Source organism: Episyrphus balteatus, chromosome 3 (genome assembly GCF_945859705.1).
Source record: "Episyrphus balteatus chromosome 3, idEpiBalt1.1, whole genome shotgun sequence".
Taxonomy (NCBI): domain Eukaryota; kingdom Metazoa; phylum Arthropoda; class Insecta; order Diptera; family Syrphidae; genus Episyrphus; species Episyrphus balteatus.
In genome coordinates, this window is record NC_079136.1 from 109721122 (window position 1) to 109743624 (window position 22503).

General features: G+C 29.7%; 1 protein-coding gene across 1 annotated transcript in view; it reads left to right on the plus strand.

Moving 5' to 3' along the window:
* Positions 1-22091, plus strand: part of LOC129916396 (neurotrimin) — a 92421-nt gene extending 70330 nt beyond the window's left edge. The window contains exons 8-11 of the mRNA XM_055996300.1: positions 7562-7714; positions 14704-14757; positions 15149-15238; positions 20845-22091. Coding sequence (XP_055852275.1) covers positions 7562-7714; positions 14704-14757; positions 15149-15238; positions 20845-20981 — 434 coding nt within the window. The 3' untranslated portion in view covers positions 20982-22091. The remainder of the gene's footprint in view (positions 1-7561; positions 7715-14703; positions 14758-15148; positions 15239-20844) is intronic.
* Positions 22092-22503: the final 412 nt, after the last annotated feature.

Consider the following 22503-nt stretch of genomic DNA (forward strand, 5'->3'; position numbering starts at 1 on the left):
ATCTGAAAAAATAATGCGATTTTTTTTTATTAGGTATTTAGAAACAGTTTTTCCACTTTTTTTTCACTTCAGATTTTTTGATGTAGTGAACTTAGAAAACAAAAAATACAACCTCCCACATGCACAATATAAAACAAAATAATTACGAACAAATTTACAAGTTATAAAATTATAAGTACAGAAAATCCAACATATATAATTTATTTAAAACATTGATTAACAGTTACGATTGTGGAGCACTGGTTCGAAACAATGTTTTTAAACGTCAAATTAAAGTCTAAGGATGAATGATTCAAGTTAAAAAGTTAACTCATGCGACTAAGAGGCTCATTAATACCATAGATTGTTCTATGAAAGTCGATATGCAAAGGTTCAAATCTTCGTAGGAGGTGAGATCCACCCGGATAATTTATACCAATACAAGCTAATAAATGAGGGGCGTCAATTTGGGAAGTAATAAAAATCATTATTTACACGTTTCTGTGCTAAAGTTTGCATCTGAAGAAGTTGAATGTGTTGTTCATAGGGTGGCAAGTTGAAAAGATCGGTCCAAGGAAGACTTTTTAGAGCGAAGCGTACAAAATTGTGTTGAATAGATTCGATTCGGTTTTTATGAACTTCGTAAAAACGACTCCATACTTGAGAAGCGTACTGAAGATGGGGTCGAACGTAGCAGTTGTACAAAGATAGAGTTACAAATGGATCATCAAATTCCTTTGCCCAACGTTTAATAAAACCAAGCATTGAGCTCGCTTTATTTACTATAAAATTTATGTGTTCAGCAAATCCTAAATTTGAACTAAATTGGGCACCCAAGCCTTGAAGCTAAATACTCCACATAGCACGGTGGTCTTGAAAACGTGGCAGGTTTTATTAAAAATGGATCCCAAAAGTAATGATGCAGATTTGTTCGAAATGATCTCAGGATTCCAAATTTGTAAGTTTCAAAATCGTACCTGATCCCTTTTTTGAGTTACAGGCATTATACATATACAGTAAAACCTGTTTAATTGGACCACCCTTGGGACCGAAGAAAAGTGGTCCGATTAGGAGGTGGTCCACTTATAGAGGTTCCTTTTTAATCGGACCGGTCCATTTAGAAAAAATTTTCTCTCATTCATACACTACTGGAAAAAATTAAGGGATCAAAAAAAAAAAATTCCAAATTTTTGGTCAATTTTCAACAGGCCGTAACTTCGAAAGAAATGGTCGTACAAGAAATCGATAAAGAAGGAAATTGTATTTCCAAGTGTCTAGTTTTTGGATTAGAACTTTAAAATTTTTTAACCTCTGCGGTGCAACAAAAAAAATTTTCAAAATTTTTTTAGTTTTTTTTTTGGTCTACGAGCGTTTTTAGCTTAACCACTATAAGGATCGGATACTTTCTTCATTTAGCTTTAATTTGGTTTTTTGAAAACCTCGATACGTCCACTTCTCGCCGAGATATCGGTCTTCAAATGGAAAAGGACCCTTTTGTCTTTGATTATCGATATCTCAGCAACCAATGATCGCACAGAAAGTTAAAGGTGGGTTTCAAGAACTTCAATGAATTTTACTTAACGACTAGCTATTGCTTTTCCGAAAAATTTTTTTTTTCTTATTGTCACATGAATTTGAAAATGCAACAAAAAAAGGGCTTTTGGTGGTTTTTTGGAAAATCGAGCGCTAGATCGAAAATATTGAGGGAGCCACTAATGTTAAGTGTGCCTTTTACAGTTAGGTAAATATGGGCACAAAAATCCTACAAAAAATCAAATTAATCCAGCCAGCCGTTTTTTTGTTTCACTCGATCGAATTTTTGAAAAAATTAAAGGATCACGTTTTTTGCTCTGAAAAGCTCAATTTTTTTCTCATTTTTTAATGAGAAAAAAAATTGTTTTTCCTAGCTTTTTAAACATTTTTGCTCCAGAAAAAGCTTAAATTTAAAACAAAAAATAAAATTTAAAAAAAAAAAAAATTCAAAAAATAAAATTTTTTTCTCTTAAACTTTTCAAGAGAAAAAAATTACAAAAAAATTTTTTTTTTAATTTTTTAAACATTTTTTTTTGAAATTTTCTAACCCACGTAAAAATGACAACAAATATAGGTACCAACAATTTTCAAAAAGCTTTTAACTTTAACATTCTTTTTCAAATCAATTTCACAAAACAATCAACTTCAAAAACTCTATTGCACTGTCAAATTGTTTCCTTTGCCAAGAAACGAAAAATAAAATTAAACATTTTGAGTAATCCCCGCCTATAACAAATGTAACTTTGCAAAATTGGCCAAGAAAAAAAAAAATGGGATGCATATGTATAAGAACATTGAACACACATGTTTCATATTTTTGACTTTTGGTCCAATTAAACAGGTAAAACAATAAGCAAAGAATGCTATAAAGGTGGTCCATGGTCCGATTAGCAGTTGTCCCGATTGTAGAGGGATATTTGTATGACAAATAGCAGGGAAAGCATTAAGTGCGGTCCGAATAGGAGGTGGTCCGATTATAGAGTGTCCCAATTAGCAGGTTTTACATATACATTTGACTTGCAATGGAAAAAAAAAATTTAACAAAAAACAAAAGCACATTATAATGTCCTATACCTTTTTGGAAAGCTAAAATATACTCCTTTAATTTGATGTTTATTTGAAGTTGATTGAGTAAATAGTTTTTGAGAAATTTAATTTCAAACTCAAAATTAAAAAAAAATAATAATTTTTGTATTTATGTTAATTTTTTTTTACCTTTGAATTGCAAGGTACAAGTTTTTTTCAAAATTGAATGTTCTATTTAGTTCGTAGTCAAATCCTTAAAAATAGATGCAAGAAACTATTCTAGTTTTTCAATAATGGAAAGAAAAGATAGGCACTTTTATTATATTGGTTCATTTGTTCCTAAGGAAAAATGTGTATAATGGTTATTTAATCAACAGATTTGTAAGTTCTAATCACACTAAGTGTGACTCAGAATCAACCCCAAGAACGAAGTGGTATTTTGGCACCTTTTTTGAGATTTTTTGTTAATTTTTGGTGTTTTTTTTTGCCATTTTCAGAGTTTTGTATTTTTTTTTTAATTTTTATATATTTTAAAGTTATTTTTATTACGTTCTGAATATTTCAGGACTATTTTTGAAATGTAAGAGTTATAATGTTACGTATAACAGAAAAATATCACATATTACATAGATTTCAGCACAGCTAAGGTCCTCAGGGACCACAAAACCTCTTCTCGATTTTCATCGTGAGCCATTTTTCATGAATATACGTTGACTTTTCGCGTTAATTTAAAAAAAAGAAGACGTCCTGATCAGCAGCGTGTTACAGTGACCTTTTTTCCATTTAATTTGAGGCTAATTTTTTTTATTTGAAAAAAAAAAATTTAAAAAAAGCTAAAAAAAAAATTGGAGAAAAGATACATTTTTCTTAAATCTCAAAAACTAAGATACTTTTAAACATGCGTTTTTGACTTAAAATCAATGAGAGCATTGATTTGTGTAAAAAAATTTTACCCTTTATTAAAAACAATAGAGTAAAATAAACTAAAAGAAAAAAAATTATTTTTTTCTAAAATAATAACTTTAAAATTAAATTTCTCAAAAACTATTTACTCAATCAACTTCAAATGAACATCAAATTAAAGAAGTATATTTTAGCTTTCCAAAAAGGTATAGGACATTATAATGTGCTTTTGTTTTTTGTTTAATTTTTTTTCCATTGCAAGTCAAATGTATATATATGTATAATGCCTGTAACTCAAAAAAGGGATCAGGTACGATTTTGAAACTTACAAATTTGGAATCCTGAGATCATTTCGAACAAATCTGCATCATTACTTTTGGGATCCATTTTTATAAAACCTGCCGCGTTTTTAAGACCACCGTGATAGATTATGTTGCAAGATGTATAGTAATCAAAAATATTAATGACTCGTTTTCTCGAGAATGTAATTGTTTGGCATTTAGCTGGGTTAAGTGAAAGGCCATTTTTACCACACCAAACATTAAAACTGTTAATATCGCTTTGTAGAAGAATACGGTCATTGTCAGACTTTATTTCTTGAAAACCTTCATACATATCAATAGCAAATATGAGAATATCACTTAAAGTTATGCACGAGATTACGTCGTTTATAGATAAAATTAATAAAAATGGGCCTAGGTGACTTCCCTGAGGGACTTCAGAGTTGGCTATGAAAAGATCTGAAAGACAGTTTCTAAATTTGACCTGATAGGATCTTTGGTTAAGATAAAATTCTACCCAGGCAATAAAAATAGGTGGAAAACCAAAAGCTTTTTAAACTTAGGAACTTGATTCCCGAAAAAAACCTAAATAACGAACGCCCTAATTAAAAGGGACCAACTCAGGCTATTTTCGACGCAGCCTCCCAGGGGCTAGGGCTGCAATTAAGGTGTCACTTTTATAATACAAACAATAAAATAAATCATTCATACGAACTTTCGTCAGTCTCCAACATATTTAGAAAGAGTATTACTCCAGTCAAAGCGTCATTTGAAATTCCTAGCAGAGTCGGTTTTTATCATTCATTTATCGATAGAGGTACCTATATTTTAATATGCTTAATCTCAATTTCTCATCACTGATCATTCTTAGTAGCGGTGTTATTCACTAAAATGTATATTTTCTTATATTTTGCTATAGGTATTGAATATCTTAGCTCCAATTCCAGTTCCTTATAATATTGTTATTTAATTGTATTAAAGTTTTGTTATTAATACGAAAAAAGTTTGTATTATGATTAACATTTTTAACTAAAAAAATTAACTCTTTATCACCAAAGATGACTGAGCAAATGATAAAGTAAAAGCACTTTAAATATCTAAATAAAAATAAAAATAAAAAAATGATTTAGCTAGTATTCAAAATAAAGCTTGACAATGGGCAGGTTCAGAAACGTTAGGGACTAAATATTTAGGTAATTTCTCGGTCTCTGATTGGTCAGCTGTCAAAAAAAATCATTCCAATTTAGGTAATTCTATTAAAAAGCTGACTGGAAAGTTAGGCAAGAAAATTTTCCCTAAACATTTAGGAAAGTTTTTTTTGTCAAGTTGACAGATGATTGCTTTTAATTACAACAGAATTAAATCCATTTGTGTGAAAAACGAGTAAAAAGTGCATTATCGGTTATAATTTATATTACTTTTTTATTAAAATGAAGTGAAAGTTAGTATTTGCCCCATACAATCTGTAAAATGTTCAAGTAAATTTCGAAGTTTGACAATAATGGTGTATCCAAACTAATTTAGTCAATTTTCTTAAATTTTCGTTGAGAAAATGACGTTGCCTAAATATTTAGCCCCTAATATTTCCTGAAAGTGCCCAATAACTTGTTTTTATGTTTTCTGTCAGGTTAAAAAAAAACTAACTATATAATTATATTGAAGCAAAGCTAAGAAAGTCTTAACTAAATTGTTTATTACGAGACTACGAAACTACGATATTTAAGCGACTCTTTAAAATTTTGTAGAGTTTTGGGTAGCAAAATCCAAAATGTTGAGAAATGTTGGCCGATCTAGTGTGACGTTTCCAAGATATTTTTGTCGGTATCCTCTAAAGATGGTACACACTTCAATGAAGGGAAGTGAAGATATCTTAAAATATCTCGGGCAAAAAACCATATATCGAAAGATTTAAACATGTATCGAAAGAAGATATGTAAGAATAACATCCGAAATAATAAAAATATCTTTTTTTTATATATTTTCTAACTGAATTATTTCAAAAACGGGAGCTGACTTCGGATCGAGTTCAGCATACCGAAAACAATCAGAAAAGTATATTTTTTGTTTCGACAACAAAACCCTTGATAACTAGATTCTTCCTTATTCAATTATTCTAGTATAACACTGCCCTTTTTTTCTAGCAGCTCTAGTTTTTAAACTATTCATACATGAATAGGTACACTGCGCTTCACTTGAATAGAAACAACATTTTTTTTTTTAGAAAATAGCGATTGGCGCTTTGGTGAGGTAACTTAGTAGATTTTTGGTTTTGCATTTTCAAAGAGGAACTTTTAACAAACAATGTTGTAAAAACAAAAAACAAAAAACAGAAACCGTATAGCTACTATACATAGTTGCGTTTTTCGCATTACTTCACAAAAAACAGTGTTTTTTTTGCGTCACTTGAATAGAAACAAGCTCTTAAATTAGATAAAAATGATGGAAAATCATGGACTAAACTAATTTTAGTAAAGCAGTATTAAACTTTGACATTATTTGCACATTATAACCAATATATGGGCTACGAGCTACCAATAGGCACCACAGAAAATGCATAAATAGCAGGCAACATTGAAAATGCACTTGCACTATGCAAAATCGCGAAAGATATTTGAAAATTTGCTAAATTTGGATGAGAATATTTTTAAAATATCGTAAACTAGTGATTGAATACAAAAATAAGACAAGTGAGACCCAAATCAAGAGCAGAGAAAAAAAATAATTTAAAAACTAGCTGCAATTTCCTTCACTTTGCCGCTAAAATCGGTCAAAAACGTGGTGTTAGTGCGATCTGCACCTCCTCTCACAGCAGACTTAATAGGTAATAATTTTGTTTTTAAGGAAACTTTATTTAATAAATTGTCGTTGTAACAAGTTTTGAACTTTTTATGACTGACTGCTTTTTGAATGTCTCCTCAGATAGCTCTATAGGTGTTAAATAAACATGGTTTTTTTGTATATTCCAAAAAGACTATTTTCTCCAATCAACAATCAGAAATCATCTACAATGCATCTTACGGAAATGCTTTCAAAATGCAAAATTAATTCAATGACAATAAGAAAATCTTTTAGAAGCTTTATGCATACGTTAAAGTTATTCGAACAAAAATAAAAACGCTTTTGGGGGGAATCCTTGTAAATTTATAACTTTGTCCTGCTTATGTGATCAGTAATTCGTAATTAAAACTAACTTTTTATACATATTTAACGTTTTTCCAATCCCAAACCTCGACAGTAGCTACGAAGCATTACCAAGTATCACTGCGCATTAATTTAACGTTATCCTCGTGAGATACAAAATTCCTCTTAAAAAATTTATAAAAGGAAAACTTTATTATGTTATACCATTTTCATCCCGGTAAAGTTAATAGTTTTTCATTTTCATATATGTTTTTTGTATGTCCTCATGAAATCCTTTGTTGTAGCTGAAGCTTAGCATATGAGTTCAAGTCTGTATCCTGCCCATTCGCACTGTCTCACTGCCAACTCGAATTAGGTAGTTGTTGGTCAATTAGCATACAGCTAGATTCGTGATAGTAATGGAATAGCGTCACTGTACGTAATGTTTCCTTATAAAAAAGTAAATCTGGGTCGCTCGAATTCACTGAGGAAAAAAATTAAAACTTTTTTGTTTTTCTCTTTTGTGTATGAGCTTTTTGCATTCATGCATTTTTGCTGGTTTCGAGTGGTTCTGATTATATTACCATATCACACTTCAAGGTGGTGACATTTAAATGTAATTATTTATGAAACTGGTGCAAGTTGGGTACCTTCTTCTTACACACACTCGTTTAGTCATGTTTTTGTTTAATTCATTTAATTCATGTATTCTTTTGCAGGTGGAAAATTTCAATCGAATTCAACCGAAATGGGAGACTACAAAGTTTCGATGAAACTTCAAATTTATCCATTGACACAGTCAGAATTTGGATCTTACAGATGTGTTGCGAAGAATTCACTGGGCGATACCGATGGAACTATTAAGTTATACCGTAAGTACTTATCTCAGTGGATGATATGCATAAAACGGTAGTACTAAGGTACTTTAAGTCAAAGGTGAAAGTAAATACTATAAATTCTAGTAGAATGTAAAAGTTACAGTATCTACAGAATTTACCTTCTTTCAGGAAAATACAAAAAGCCAATGATCGGTGTAAAACGTCTTACATCGAAACAAAAAAAAATTAATCATTAGCTTTTTGAGACCAATTACTGTCTGTTCGAAAAAAAACATCCTTTCATTTAAATTTCTTTATGAAAACTCTTTAATCTATCCCAAATTCAATATTTTTCAACAAATTTCATAAGGGTGACCCATCGTTTTTGTTTTCACAAAAAAAAAAACCAAAACCTTTTTTAACAATGATAATCTTATAGACACTTTAGATTCTTGTTTTTTTTCTCCAAAGTAACATAATTGTTGAATTTCAATAGGGTACCACTAGTATTACTCAAGGATTAGCCACTTTTTCAAATATACCCATATTTTCTCTACATCTAAAAAAATACCCTTTTACATGAAAAAAATCTATAGTCTTACTTTATTCGTAATTCTCATGGAAAAGCCAACATTTTTAATAAATTTCGTAAGGGTAACTTTTATACCATTGATTTTATCGGACTTATCGCGGATTTAACAAAAAAAACATCCTTTCACTACTTAGATTTTTGGTTTCTTGTATAAATGAAACATTTGCACCAATTTTCATTGGTGTAACAATTTTGTCATAATTTTTGTGGTACTAATTCCAAATTTTATCATAACTTAAAAAAACACCCTTTCACTCAAGATATTTTTGTAAACTCTGTTGATTCTTAGTTCTTATAACAGGCATTACTTTTTCACCAAGTTTAAAATTTAAAAAAAATGTATGTATGTATGTCAGCTGTTATGATATCTTTTTCGCACACAACTCAACCCATAAAAAAATACCCTTTCACAAAAAATATTTTTAAGAACTTTATGAATGCTTTGTCCCTGCTTTATCTAAGACCTTCATCCCGAATTTCATAACTGTAGCATGTTTTTTTTTACATGGGTTTCGGTTATATTTTACCTGTTGAAGTAAAAAAATAAGCAACCTTGTTTTGTTTTTAATCGGCTATAACTTACTTAGAGCATTCGTATTGACTTTATTTTTATGTCATTAGATTCAGCATTAAAAAATACATTAAAAACATGTGTCATATGATGAGATTCCACAAACAATTTTTTCACTATATTTCTGGCCCTCTTGTCCGCGAAAAAACACCCTTCCACCCAACTTTTTTTATAGACTTTTTTATCCTTGCAAACTTTTTGCCAAGTTTCATGAGTGTAATAGTTTTTTTTATTTGTTGATTTTATGTAGGTACATTATGTACTATTTTAATGTTTCTAATTTCTTTAATAATCTTTTATGAATTTAAGAAGCTTTAATATTGAAAGATCAAAATTTTGAAAACCGGACATTTATTTTTTTTTTAATTTTTGGTTTTATCTGTTGATTGGTATTTTCTTTAAAATTACATCCAAATTTTATTTAATTTTTTTTTTTAATGTTTATAAAAAAAATAGTAATTTGAAAAACGACTCTAACGATTTTAAAAATCTTTTTTCTAAAAATGCTTCTTTAAAAAAAATGAAATTATAGGGGTAAGCATCAAAAGTCGTCTTTAGAAACTACGGTAGATAGTGTAAGGGGTACAATGGTTGGCATCCGCGATTTTTGTACCAATTATTGGCACCCTTCATGCAATAAAGCATTTTACAAAAACTACTATGCCCAGGAACAAAAATCATGTTTTTTTCATAAGCTATATTAATTCTCTACAATTCTGCATTTTTATTTAGGTTTATTTCATTCTCAGTTCCTGTTAATTCGTAAAAAAGTAAAGCCGTTCTAAGTTCATGAAAAAAGTGCAAAAAATGCAGTGTTCCTGCTAAGGACACTGAATTTGGTAACTGTCCGTTTTTGTTTACAACGGCACACAAAAAAAAAAGTGTCATGTACCAGGAACCAGACATATCTTTCTATATGTTTTTGGGCAATCCGAATTTCAAGTCCGTTTGGCCCTGTCACCCTCAAGTTTAGAGTAAAATGCAAAAAACTAAAAAAAAAAACATTTTTTTTTGCCTTTTTTGGGGTCTTTTTTACATTTTTTTCAAAACTGGAGGGTGACCGGGCCAAACGGACTTGAAATTCGGATTCAGCGTGCCCAAAATCATATGGATAGATAGGTCTGGTTCCTGGTACATGACATTTTTTTTTGTGTGCCGGTGTTATTTTTTGATTTTTTTGATGAAGTTTTATTTTTTTTTAGCTTAACAATATAATAAATTAAATGTTTTTAATTGTTTTTTATAAAAAAAAAATATGTTTAAATTAATTAAAAAGGGGTGTCAATAACTGGTCCCATATAAAGTAGTGGTTTTATTATTGGCAGGGGGTTCCAATAATGCGTGCTTTGCCAATAATTGTACCTTAAAGACTGCCAATAGATTGATAGATTTGCCAAAAACTCGTTACAGACGATGTGTACGTGATTTCCAAGACCCATTTTTATTTTATTTTAATATCTCGTTTTTAACGGATATCTCCTATATAAAGTTTTCGAGATATTGCAATTTTTTTCGAAAACGGCTCCAACGATTTCGTTAAATTTGGCGTACGTAATGTTCTAAAAAATTTTAACAAAAAATCGTGTTTAGTTTTTCTCAAAAAAATTGTACAGCAGAAATATGACTTTTCTTTTTTTTGCGAAAATGACATAATTTTTAGTTAAATTAAAAAACTTAAAAAAAGATTTAACTTCCAAAATTTATCTAAGATAAAGGTATGTAATTTGAAATGCAAGAGCCAGTACGTACGACCAGTCGTACATTTTATTTACATTGCGTTAAATGAAGACTTTTTGTTATATTTAACTGTTTTTAACTTAACTTTGATAAAAAACTATCATGAAAAACGTTTGTATTTCTTTCAATTTTGAGGGTGCCAATAATTGTACCTGGGTGCCAATGATTGTACCTTTTGGGTAGCTTTTCCTATATTAATATTTTAAAAATAGTCTTTGTTTTTTAAACATTTTTTTCTAATAACATTCAAGTCAGAAATTCTTTCAACTTTAATTTGACATATAAAACATATTCATAACTCTTTAAATGCTAGAGTAATTCGCAATTTAAAGTGAAAAAATGCTAAGGGGTGCCAACCATTGTACCCGTTACGCTATCAGCTATTGAAATTAAACATTTATTTATTTATTCATCAAACAGAGATATAGTACTCTTTTTAGACTAAAAACTAAAACAACAATAGTAAAATTTAATTATAAAAATAAATAACAATTATTTATGTAAAAAAAAATTTCATAAAAGTAATTAACAAATTATTAAATTACTAATTGATTATGCTTAAAACATATAGTTTGAAAGTATCTCTTGAACAACTTCTAAAAATATCGGTCCTTAAACATACAGCATTAGTTTCCCTGATGCAACGAGAAATTGACTCGTTTAGGCCATAATTTGTTCTATGGAAATATTCATAAAACAGATTTGATTCCCGGACATTTCTTTGAGGAACACGAAGGTGAATAAAATTTAATAAGTGGGGACATTTAATGTGATAGGTTAAAATATCTCTGACAAACATAACAGAGAAGCAAGTACGACGACTTTCTAGAGTTTTTATGTCAAATAATAAGCATCTAGTATTGTAAGTTGGCATTTCTATTTGCCAATTTAATTTGTAAATTAAATATCTTGTAAATAGCCCAGTAGAATTAAACATTTCAAATGAAAAAAAATTAGATCGTGCAATTTTTTTTCATAGGATGATAGAGGGGAACACTGGGAGCATAAAACCAGTTTTTCGGGAAAATCGACCTTGTGCTTAAGCCGCCATCTTGGATTAAGGGTAAAACACGTTTTAGTGAATAACTCGGCCATTTTTGATTTTTGACAAAAATTATATGCGTAAAACTTGTAGAAAATTTTATTTTCTATAACTTTTAACTTAATAAATTTTTCTATATGACCTATATTTTTCGAGTTAATTTGAAAAAACTATACCCCTACTCAGCTTAAACTTTATACCCGCTTTGATTATAGATTTTAAGATCAACGCAATATGGGAGTGTTTTTATATGTTTTTGGGGATGATAAATCTAGCTGCAATGTTAGTTTTTGCAAATTCATGAAATATTATAAACAAAAGGAACTATCTAAATCTAGCTGCAATGTTAGTTTTTGCAAATTCATGAAATTTTATAAACAAAAGGAACTATCTCAAAATCGGAAAGTGTCGTTTTAAACAAGTAAATATTATAATTGATGTCTAGCAAGACAAGCAAGTTTTTGAATTTTTCAAATCGGTTCATTAATGCCTGAGATATGACCAATTGTTTACACTCCGCTTCAACTGAATAAGCACACAAATTTTCAAAGGTATTTTGTTCATTTTTTCCTAAGATTAAGCTTTCTTGTAACATTTGATGATGTTTACAGTTAGCTTGCGATGTTGAGAAACCAAATCAGAAAGAATAATTCTCAAAGTACCGCTATTTTTTTTTCGTGTTCTCTTACAAAGCGTCCCATATGGAAAAATGCAGTTTTTTTTTGCGTCAACTGAATAGACACACGGTCTTTCAAGGTCAATATTTTCGTCGTTTATGAGAGTTGGGAGGTGTTTGGCATACCAAATCAAAGGTTGAAATGTTCTCAGTGAGATTTTGCCATTTAATTAAAATTAAAAAAAAAAAGTAGTAGATTAAAAGCTTTGAATATTGTCGACAGAGCTAAAATCAATTTGCTAACGGAACAAGTACTGACCGGGTCTGCTATAGCTACCAAAATTGATCGGAGTTTTAGTGTGTTGCCTATTCGTACCTCAAAAATAAAAGTTCGTACAGGAAAAATATGAATTAAGGTAAAAAACGGCAAAAATAGCAGTTAATCGACGAGAAATTTTGAGATCTGCCTCCAATTCATTTGACTCTGGGGCAAAAATCAAACAAAAAGCTGGTGTTTCTGCAAGTGTTTCAACACTCCGCAGAGTTATTAATAGCACGGATCATTTTAACCCATTAAAAGTCCAAAAGAAACCAACTTTAAACAAGCAACAAAAAGGTATTCGTTTAGAATTTTCTAGACTCCATATGAGCTGGAAAAATGAGTGACGCAAAGTGGTTTTTCTCATTTAAAAAAGTTCAATTTTGATGGATTCACAATTGAAGTCATCGGGGCCATCAAAATTGACCTTTTTCAAATGAAAAAAACCACTTTGCGTCACTCATTTTTCCAGCTCATATGGAGTCTAGAAAATTCTAAACGAATACCTTTTTGTTGCTTGTTTAAAGTTGGTTTCTTTTGGACTTTTAATGGGTTAAAATGATCCGTGCTATTAATAACTCTGCGGAGTGTTGAAACACTTGCAGAAACACCAGCTTTTTGTTTGATTTTTGCCCCAGAGTCAAATGAATTGGAGGCAGATCTCAAAATTTCTCGTCGATTAACTGCTATTTTTGCCGTTTTTTACCTTAATTCATATTTTTCCTGTACGAACTTTTATTTTTGAGGTACGAATAGGCAACACACTAAAACTCCGATCAATTTTGGTAGCTATAGCAGACCCGGTCAGTACTTGTTCCGTTAGCAAATTGATTTTAGCTCTGTCGACAATATTCAAAGCTTTTAATCTACTACTTTTTTTTTTTAATTTTAATTAAATGGCAAAATCTCACTGAGAACATTTCAACCTTTGATTTGGTATGCCAAACACCTCCCAACTCTCATAAACGACGAAAATATTGACCTTGAAAGACCGTGTGTCTATTCAGTTGACGCAAAAAAAAACTGCATTTTTCCATATGGGACGCTTTGTAAGAGAACACGAAAAAAAAATAGCGGTACTTTGAGAATTATTCTTTCTGATTTGGTTTCTCAACATCGCAAGCTAACTGTAAACATCATCAAATGTTACAAGAAAGCTTAATCTTAGGAAAAAATGAACAAAATACCTTTGAAAATTTGTGTGCTTATTCAGTTGAAGCGGAGTGTAAACAATTGGTCATATCTCAGGCATTAATGAACCGATTTGAAAAATTCAAAAACTTGCTTGTCTTGCTAGACATCAATTATAATATTTACTAATCTTGTTTAAAACGACACTTTCCGATTTTGAGATAGTTCCTTTTGTTTATAAAATTTCATGAATTTGCAAAAACTAACATTGCAGCTAGATTTATCATCCCCAAAAACATATAAAAACACTCCCATATTGCGTTGATCTTAAAATCTATAATCAAAACGGGTATAAAGTTTAAGCTGAGTAGGGGTATAGTTTTTTCAAATTAACTCGAAAAATATAGGTCATATAGAAAAATTTATTAAGTTAAAAGTTATAGAAAATAAAATTTTCTACAAGTTTTACGAATATAATTTTTGTCAAAAATCAAAAATGGCCGAGTTATTCACTAAAACGTGTTTTACCTTTAATCCAAGATGGCGGCTTAAGCCTTAACAAGGTCGATTTTCCCGAAAAACTGGTTTTAAGCTCCCAGTGATCCCCTCTATCATCCTATGAAAAAAAATTGCACGATCTAATTATTTCCATTTCAGCTTAATTTTTTGTACATCCCGACTGGGCTAAAAGTTTCGCTGAACTTTTTCAATTCTATTACATAATAATAATCTTTAAAAAATAGCTTTAAATTCAAAACAAAGAAATCATTTTAAATGATTTTGTGATCACAATTCATACCATCTTGTGACATGTGAAAGTCAGGATATAATGTCATTCTGGATTTTATATGTATAATGTGACTGCCTTATATTTCTAAAAGAAATTAACTACTTAATTATATTGATATAATTAATTCTGTTACGGTCAACGGGAGTCCCCGCATAAAATCTGGAGATTTTTAGATTATAAGAATAGAAATTAAAAATTATTCAGATTCTCACAAGTTCTCAAATAACTGTATTTTTTCCCCACAGGAATACCTCCGAATGCAGTCAACTATTTGGACAACTTTGAAGGAAGACATAAAGGTGAGTCAAGCACTTAGATTTATAATAATTATGATGGGAAAAAGAACCGATTGTCACAAATCCTAAAGCCCAGACTGAGAAATTTTAAAATAATAAATTCTATTTCTTTTTTACTTTTGCCACAAAAATTTAATCCTACATTCAGATCTTCCGCAAAAAAAAAATAATAAAAAAATAAACCGCAAATAATGTATTCAAATCCTTAACTACTGTGTCGTATCGGGGCTTTGGTCATTCTCGTTCCAGAAACGATGGTCGGTTGACACATAGAAATGAATGGCAGTTATGCGATTTGCATTACTCACTCATCTTTTAGTAGATTTTATAATTCAAATCCAAATTCATTTTCTCGTTTTCACTTCTCTTTTATATCCTTTTTTTTTTCTTTTAGGCAAGAAAAGAATAAAAAGTTCAGAACTGTATCATCAGGCAAAGAGCGTGGACACAGGTGATGATCCGGAGAATCCAGTTAAAAGGAAAGGTATGTAAAGCAGTAAGCGTAGAATAAATATTCCATGTAGACTTGAAAAAATAGAATGAAGGGAGCAAAGAATGGTTTCAGGACGATAAGGGACACTGAATCGTACAATAACCTTTTGACAAGACATACCTACAAGTCCTTTTTTGTGTGTATTGTTTGTATTCAATTGACATTAAATCTGGGTAATGAAGTTCCAATAAACCTCAAAATGATTTAATGGTTTGTAAATAGAAGTAAAGATGAAGCAGAAAAAAACTGTAGTTACCTATTTGTGTAGTCAGAATCGACATAAAAGAGGCGTTAAGGTTTATTGATCATTTACAAAATAAAAATTGGGACGCACAACTTTTTAATGAGGTTTTGATGATATACATTATATATGTATGTTTTTAGAATGCTACGCCAATTTATAAAAAAACATATCCCTAATTAAAGTTAACATGACATTTAGGAATTTCATTTAGAATGCAATAACGGGATTAAATGTTTCAATATTAAGGAGGTATAATATGTATGTACTAATTGAAGGTTTTCTTATACAAATTCTCTTATCAATTTCTTGTCTTGGGTTCGTTTTGAGTAAATCACTTATAAGTTCCTTAGAAAGTAAGTACCTACTTACTTGAATACTTTATTATTATTATTCATTATGTTTATTATTTATGTTAAATCAAACATAAAATACATTACCTATACATATAATCCCTATTAACATTAAATGTTATAAAAGAATCAATAAAGATTTCAAGGTATAAGGTTCCTTAAATTAAAACAATATCATTTAAGATATTCAAGTTCTGAGTTAGCTTTCGAATATATTGTCAAAAGACAATATACCTATCATTAAAACTCACCCTAAATCTTCAAAGTTCTGAGTTTGAAATAAGTACCTACATCAGTTCCGTGAAGCCAGAACTGCGACCCTAAACTTTTTGAACCAAATTTGTCCACTTTTTGTCCATGTTTTCCACCAAAAATTGCTATTTGTCCACTTTTCAAAACATTTTCAGAGAAAATTCTGAAAAACGGAAAATCGTCCAAAACGCTCAAATTTAGTGATCGACGTATAAAACTAATTGCAATAGTTTGTCCTCTTCGAGTTCTATATACGAGATTAGGGCGTTCGTTATTTTTGAATAAAGTTCCTAAGTGGAAAAAACTGTTTCTAGATGGCGCCCCAAGAGGGGTAAAGTTTTTTATCATTTGAAATAGGTATGTGTTGATTTATGATTTATTTGTCCACCTTACGTTTAGGAGATATTTAAAAAACAAAATTTATGCTAAAAAGTTCAAAGTAACATAAAATCCCCAAAAATTACTTTTTTTTAAACTCAAGTTTCTCTCGTTTGTTTATCTCGAGTTCTTAACCGAAAATCCTCGTTTTTCCAGACTACGTTTAGAAGATATTCAAAAAAACAAATTTTGTACTGAAAAGTCGCAACAAAAGTTACGCATAAGCCACAGTGTACACTGAGCCAAAAAACAACGTAAAATCAATCTAAACCACTTTGAATCAATGGAAAATCACTACATTTTTAGCCTAAAGTGGAAAATGATTGAATCAAAGTAGCACACTTTAAATCAAAGTTGTTCACACATTAAATCAAAGTTGTTCACACATTAAATCAAAGTTGTTCACACATTAAAAAAATAAAAAAAGTAAAACTGGCATCCGCTGGGGATCGAACCTGCTATACCTGGGTTGACAAGCTTGTGCTTTACCACTGTGCCATCTCACTTATAAAAATTGATGTGACAAACTGTAAGTTAAGCATAGGACGACTTTTTAGAAAATTAATGAATATATTTTTCACCATTGATTCAATGTAGAACGGATTAAAAATTATTATGCGTTTTTTCTCTGGGTGTATCTACTGAAAATTTAAAAATCCCAAAAAATTACTTTTTTATTTAAAAAAATTAAACGGCAATGGGCTGTTCACCTTGAGAAATGGATACAAACAAAAAATCATCGTTTGTCCACCCTACGTTTAAGAATTATTCAAAAAACAAAATTTGTACTGAAAAATTTAAAGTCCCATAAAATCCCCAAAAATTACTTTTTTTTCAATAACTTAAATTACAGTCGTTTGTCCACCTTGAGTATACCGAAAATCGTCATTTGTCCATCCTACATGTCTGAAGACATTAATAGTGAAAATTCGATCATTAGAACTCATAATAAAAGATTTTTAAGCCAACCAATTTAGTTTTTGTTTGACAGTTTTTCGATTAACGATTCAAATTAACAAAAAATTTAACAAAAAAACTCTCGAAAGATGCTTGAAATTGTTGTTGTTAAAAAGAGCTTAAAGCTTGGTTTCTAGAGGTTGGGTAATCAAGATAACGAACTTCTGAGTTCAGAGTTCAGGGAAAATTACAGATTATAATTTGCACTTATTAAAGTTACAGTTACCACATCACAAGGATAAAACTTCGGCAAAACACATGCTAGCTAACTAGTAAGAGCCAGCCACCTAAAGTTTGCAGGTAATTGCTTACTTTTTAGAGCTATACCCCTTTATAGTCTTCAATGAGTAAGGTATATAAGAAATCGCTGGTTTAAGACAACGGCAATACTTACAAAACTAAATGATAGCTTTTTTTTTAAAGATAAAGAGTTATACTACTTGAATAGTTTTTGAAAAAAGAAATCAAACACAATATTTTGAAATAAAATTTAATAATAGTTCAAATAGTTTTTATTTCAAAAAATGTACCCAATTAAGTACTAATTTTTTATCAATTCTTAATTTTCTTATATAAGTATTTTTAGTCAAACACAGAAAACTTGAATTCAAAATCTCATTTAGTTTTTTAGAAAAAAATAAATTACGAAATCTACTTTTTTTCATTAACACCAACATTACAGTGTTTCTTGAATAGGTATCTCCTAAACGTAGGGTGAACAAACGATGATTTTTTGTATACGTAAAGAACTCAAGGTGGATAAACGACAGCAGTTTGAGTTAAACTCTAGCTCGATTTACAGATGGACACCAGTGTCGGTTTAAGCACTATCGGCGCCCCTGGGCAAGATTGCAAGTAGCGCCTCTCAAAAAAAAAAAAAAAATCATTTAAAAACAATTTTTTAAAATCACGAAAAAAAACAAGATTATGTCTTACCTCTCTTATTTTTGCTAATGCATTTATTAACAATGTGCAGTTTATTAAAGTACATAAAGTTAACTTAAAAAATTTTAATATTCATGTCATTTAGGCTCAATTGACAACTTTACCTTTATCTCTGACTTTTTTCTTTAAACACATTTAAAGAGTAGGTGCAGTTGGTTTTATTTGAACAATATTTTTTCAAAAACTTTTTCAACTAGGTACATTAATGTCGTTTTCGATTGGAATCACTCAATGATTAACTCATTCTGAAATCCAATAAAAAAAGTTTGAATCGCTTCCACCCAATTCTGAAATTTAATATCTGTATTGGTGAAAAATCAAATAATTTTATTTTGTTTTTTCACTATGAGAATAAAAAACTTGCATCAGGCTTCTAAATGATTCCGGACGGCCAATCTAAAACGACATACCTTTATAAGTATTAGGTTTGTTCGTTGTGAGCTCTAGGGCACTCTGGATCGCTCCGAATTCGTTGTCAAGCGTTTTTTGAAGCTCCTTTTTCAACCAGAGTTATTTCCTCTGTGTTCAATGTTCGCTGATGAAACTAAAGCTCTGAGGTGTTCTATGTAAAATGAAAACCCGAGAAACTCTGATTTTTTTGATAGTTAATTGACTTGACTTTGAGTGCACTGGAGGGGGGAACAAGGAACAGACCTATTTTTTTATTTCCGCGCACAAACGTAGTTTTGATGAGAAATGGAGAAGCTGTAAATTTTTGGTCTTTCTGGATTTTGGGTTTTCGGGATGTAGGGTTTTCGGATTTTGGGCTTTCTGGATTTTCAATTTCGGGATTCTGTCCGTCTCCCTTCTGTTTCAGGCCCAGGCTGCCCCCCCCCCCTCTTAATAACGGGTGACACGGACAGCTGGACGAAAACCAATTTTTTTTTAACCTATCCAGTATCCACAGCATTTGACAAAAAACCAATACCACCTTATAGATTGAGTAAAAATTTTGTCTTTTTAGACAAGACCAGTTGGGATTATTTTACCTTGTGAATCACCTCTGTACTTTACGATTTAGTTTTTATTTATTTGTTAAGGTGAGATAGACATTTTTCGAATCAGAAAGTAGCTTTTCGAATTTTGATTGCTGACCGAAAGATACTAGTACAAAAAATAATAATAAAATCAATCACACGAACCCGAAAATTTTTCAATTTTCTTTTGTTTATCTTTGACGTTTTAATTTTTCAGCAAGGTTCTTTCGTCTGTTCTTTTATATGTATTGCACTGAAAATAATAAATTTCATAAAATTACGAAAATCGTTTCATACACTACATTTTCGTTGGCCCAACGAAACTTTCGTTGGCTCAACGAAAATATGTAATTTTTCGTAATATGAAAACCTTCATCAATTATTGAAAACGTTTCATACACTTTTTCTCCCTTTTTAGTGCCAAAAAATCCAATTCAATGAAAAGATTCATCAATTAACGAAAAATTTCATACCCATTTTAAAGAACAAAAATAAGAATTTTTTCCTTACTTTATCAAAGTTTTAATTAGGTAACGAAAAAATTCATTAACTTATGAAATTCAACATTAACTAACGAAAATCTTCATTAGCTTATGAAAATTCTTCATATACTAATGAAATATTACATTGGCTTATGAAAAAATACATCAGTTAACGAAAAAAAATCGTTGCCTTACAAAAAAAAAACGTAGACTTGGGTGCATTTCTGTTTTATGGATTAAAAATTGAATCTTGCTGGATATAGTTCACATTAGGTTTTTGTTTAAAAATCTATGTAAGTTGAGCTGAATATAAAAAATATTTGCGTATTGACAAGGTGTCTCACGGATAAGTCAACTGATGAGTCCAAGTGAGCTCCACCGGGTCGAAACGCCAATTTTTTTGTTTTGGACTGTATTAAATTAATAATAATTTAACAAGTCCAATAAATATATATTATAATCTATTAAAAAAAAAATTAATACAACGAAAAGTTTCGTTACCTAACGAATATTTTTTCGTAATTTAATTAAACTATTCATAAAATTTACGAAAAAATTCGTTAGCTAACGAAAGTTCTTTCATAAATTAATCAAAAAATACATTGACTAACGAAAAATATCACCGTGGTTAATTAAATTTTACATTAATCGATGAAAAATTTCGTAAAGTGATGTAAAAATTCATTAATTCTCGATCAAAAATTTTTATGAAAAATTTCATTAAAATACGAAAGTTTTCGTTAATTGATGAAGTTTTTCATTAACGTATGAAAGCCATTTCGTTGAGCCAATTAAATTTTTCATCGGCTGAAAATTAATTAAATTTTCGTTGACTCAACGAATTTTTTCGTTGTATTTACGTAAGGATTTGGTTCAGTGTGTATAGTGTTAGTGGTTTAAACCTAAATAGTTTTTGATGAATATTGAAGATTTTTACAAACTTTAAACCAAATATAAAGTACTTCATTTTTACTCGTATAAAACTAATATGTACAAATATCTCAATTTACAGATGTTATCCTGGGGGATAACGATGACGCTGTTCATGACGCCTCATCAGCACTGTCAATGCACAACCCGATATTTTATCAATTTAGTGAGCAACTGATATTGATACTGATGTCAACAGCGTCGTTCATCATACTTTGACAGCTTTCGATTGCTTCGTCATTGATATAAAAATTCCCACATTCATAAGGAGCTCCACACAAAATGGAAAGTAAAAAAACGAAAGGATCAACCAAAGCATAATCAACACATATATCCAGACAGCAAGGAGTTCGTGTAAATCAATGTCAATTCAAACGTTAATAGCTGATGGCAACGAGTGTTGTCTGTTGAAGCTACAAATCAGAATAGTCTCAAGTCAATGCAAAAGGATGCTAGTGGATGGTGTTGAATAAAGGAAGCTCTTTCATAAAAAATAAACAAAAACAAAAAAAAGCAAATCTCGCATGAAATGATATGCCCCATCAAAGGCAATAAATTAATTCAGGATTATCTATATACATACACACATTTATATATGAATAGCATGTACTTTACATAGATTGTTGACTGACCAAAACCCACAAAAACCATAAGCCACAAAAATTAAATAAAAATCTGTAAATACACTGCGGTATACTGTCATTTAGTATTAAAAAATAAAATAATAAACACGCCTGCAAGGAGAAACAAAAACGCTAAAAATTGTACAGGAAGAGAAATATGTCAAGTTACTTTAAAAATTGTTAAAATTTGAGGCTTAAGATCCAGTTATTATTTCATGCTTTGAATTTAAATAAAACTTTTTATTTCAAAGACTTTAGAGTTTCCATTTTCAATATATAGTAGAATAGTAGATCATAATAATTACTTTAAGTTGAGTTGCTTATAGTTATGAGATGGAATCTAATCTAATTGAAGACTGTAAAATATTAATACAAAATATACAAAAATAAAAGTAAATATGCATAAAATATAAATTTATATATTTATAGGAAAATATAGAGCTATATACATAAAATAAATAAAAGTAAATAAAGGAATATAAGATATACAAATAAGGGAGTTAAAATAACAAAAATATGCATGTGAGTTGTTAGTTAAGATAACTGTAGACATTGAAATTAAAGATGGATCTAAAAGTGTTGACGAGAATATAAAATTAAACTTGAAACATATCAGTAATGAAAAACAAAAATTATAATAATGTTATCCATTTAAACGAAATATGCAGAGCTAATTAAATATACATAAATAATTTACTAAAAAACATATATCATATATGCAAAATGAATATTATATAAATTAAAATATTAAAATATGTATACAATAAAAACACAACAAATATGACACCTGAGTTTTAATATTTATTTGGGAGGTATGTAGGTAGGTATGTATTTATTATAATTTTAAAAGCTTTTGATTCCAACACACCAGTTTTAAAAACAAAAAAGACACTAAACTGGACATTTTAAAACGGAACAAAGTTTATAAAAAAAAACAATGTCTTTGAGTTCTAATCAAAAAAATTAAATCATACTTGTATAATATAAATTAAATTTTCACCTCTTAAACACTTTTATAAACTAAAAACCCATTTTTTTGAAGGTTTGAAAGCGACATAAAGCATTTAGTCGCTAGGTATTCCATATTTTTATGGAATATAAACAAAAGTTTAAAATAT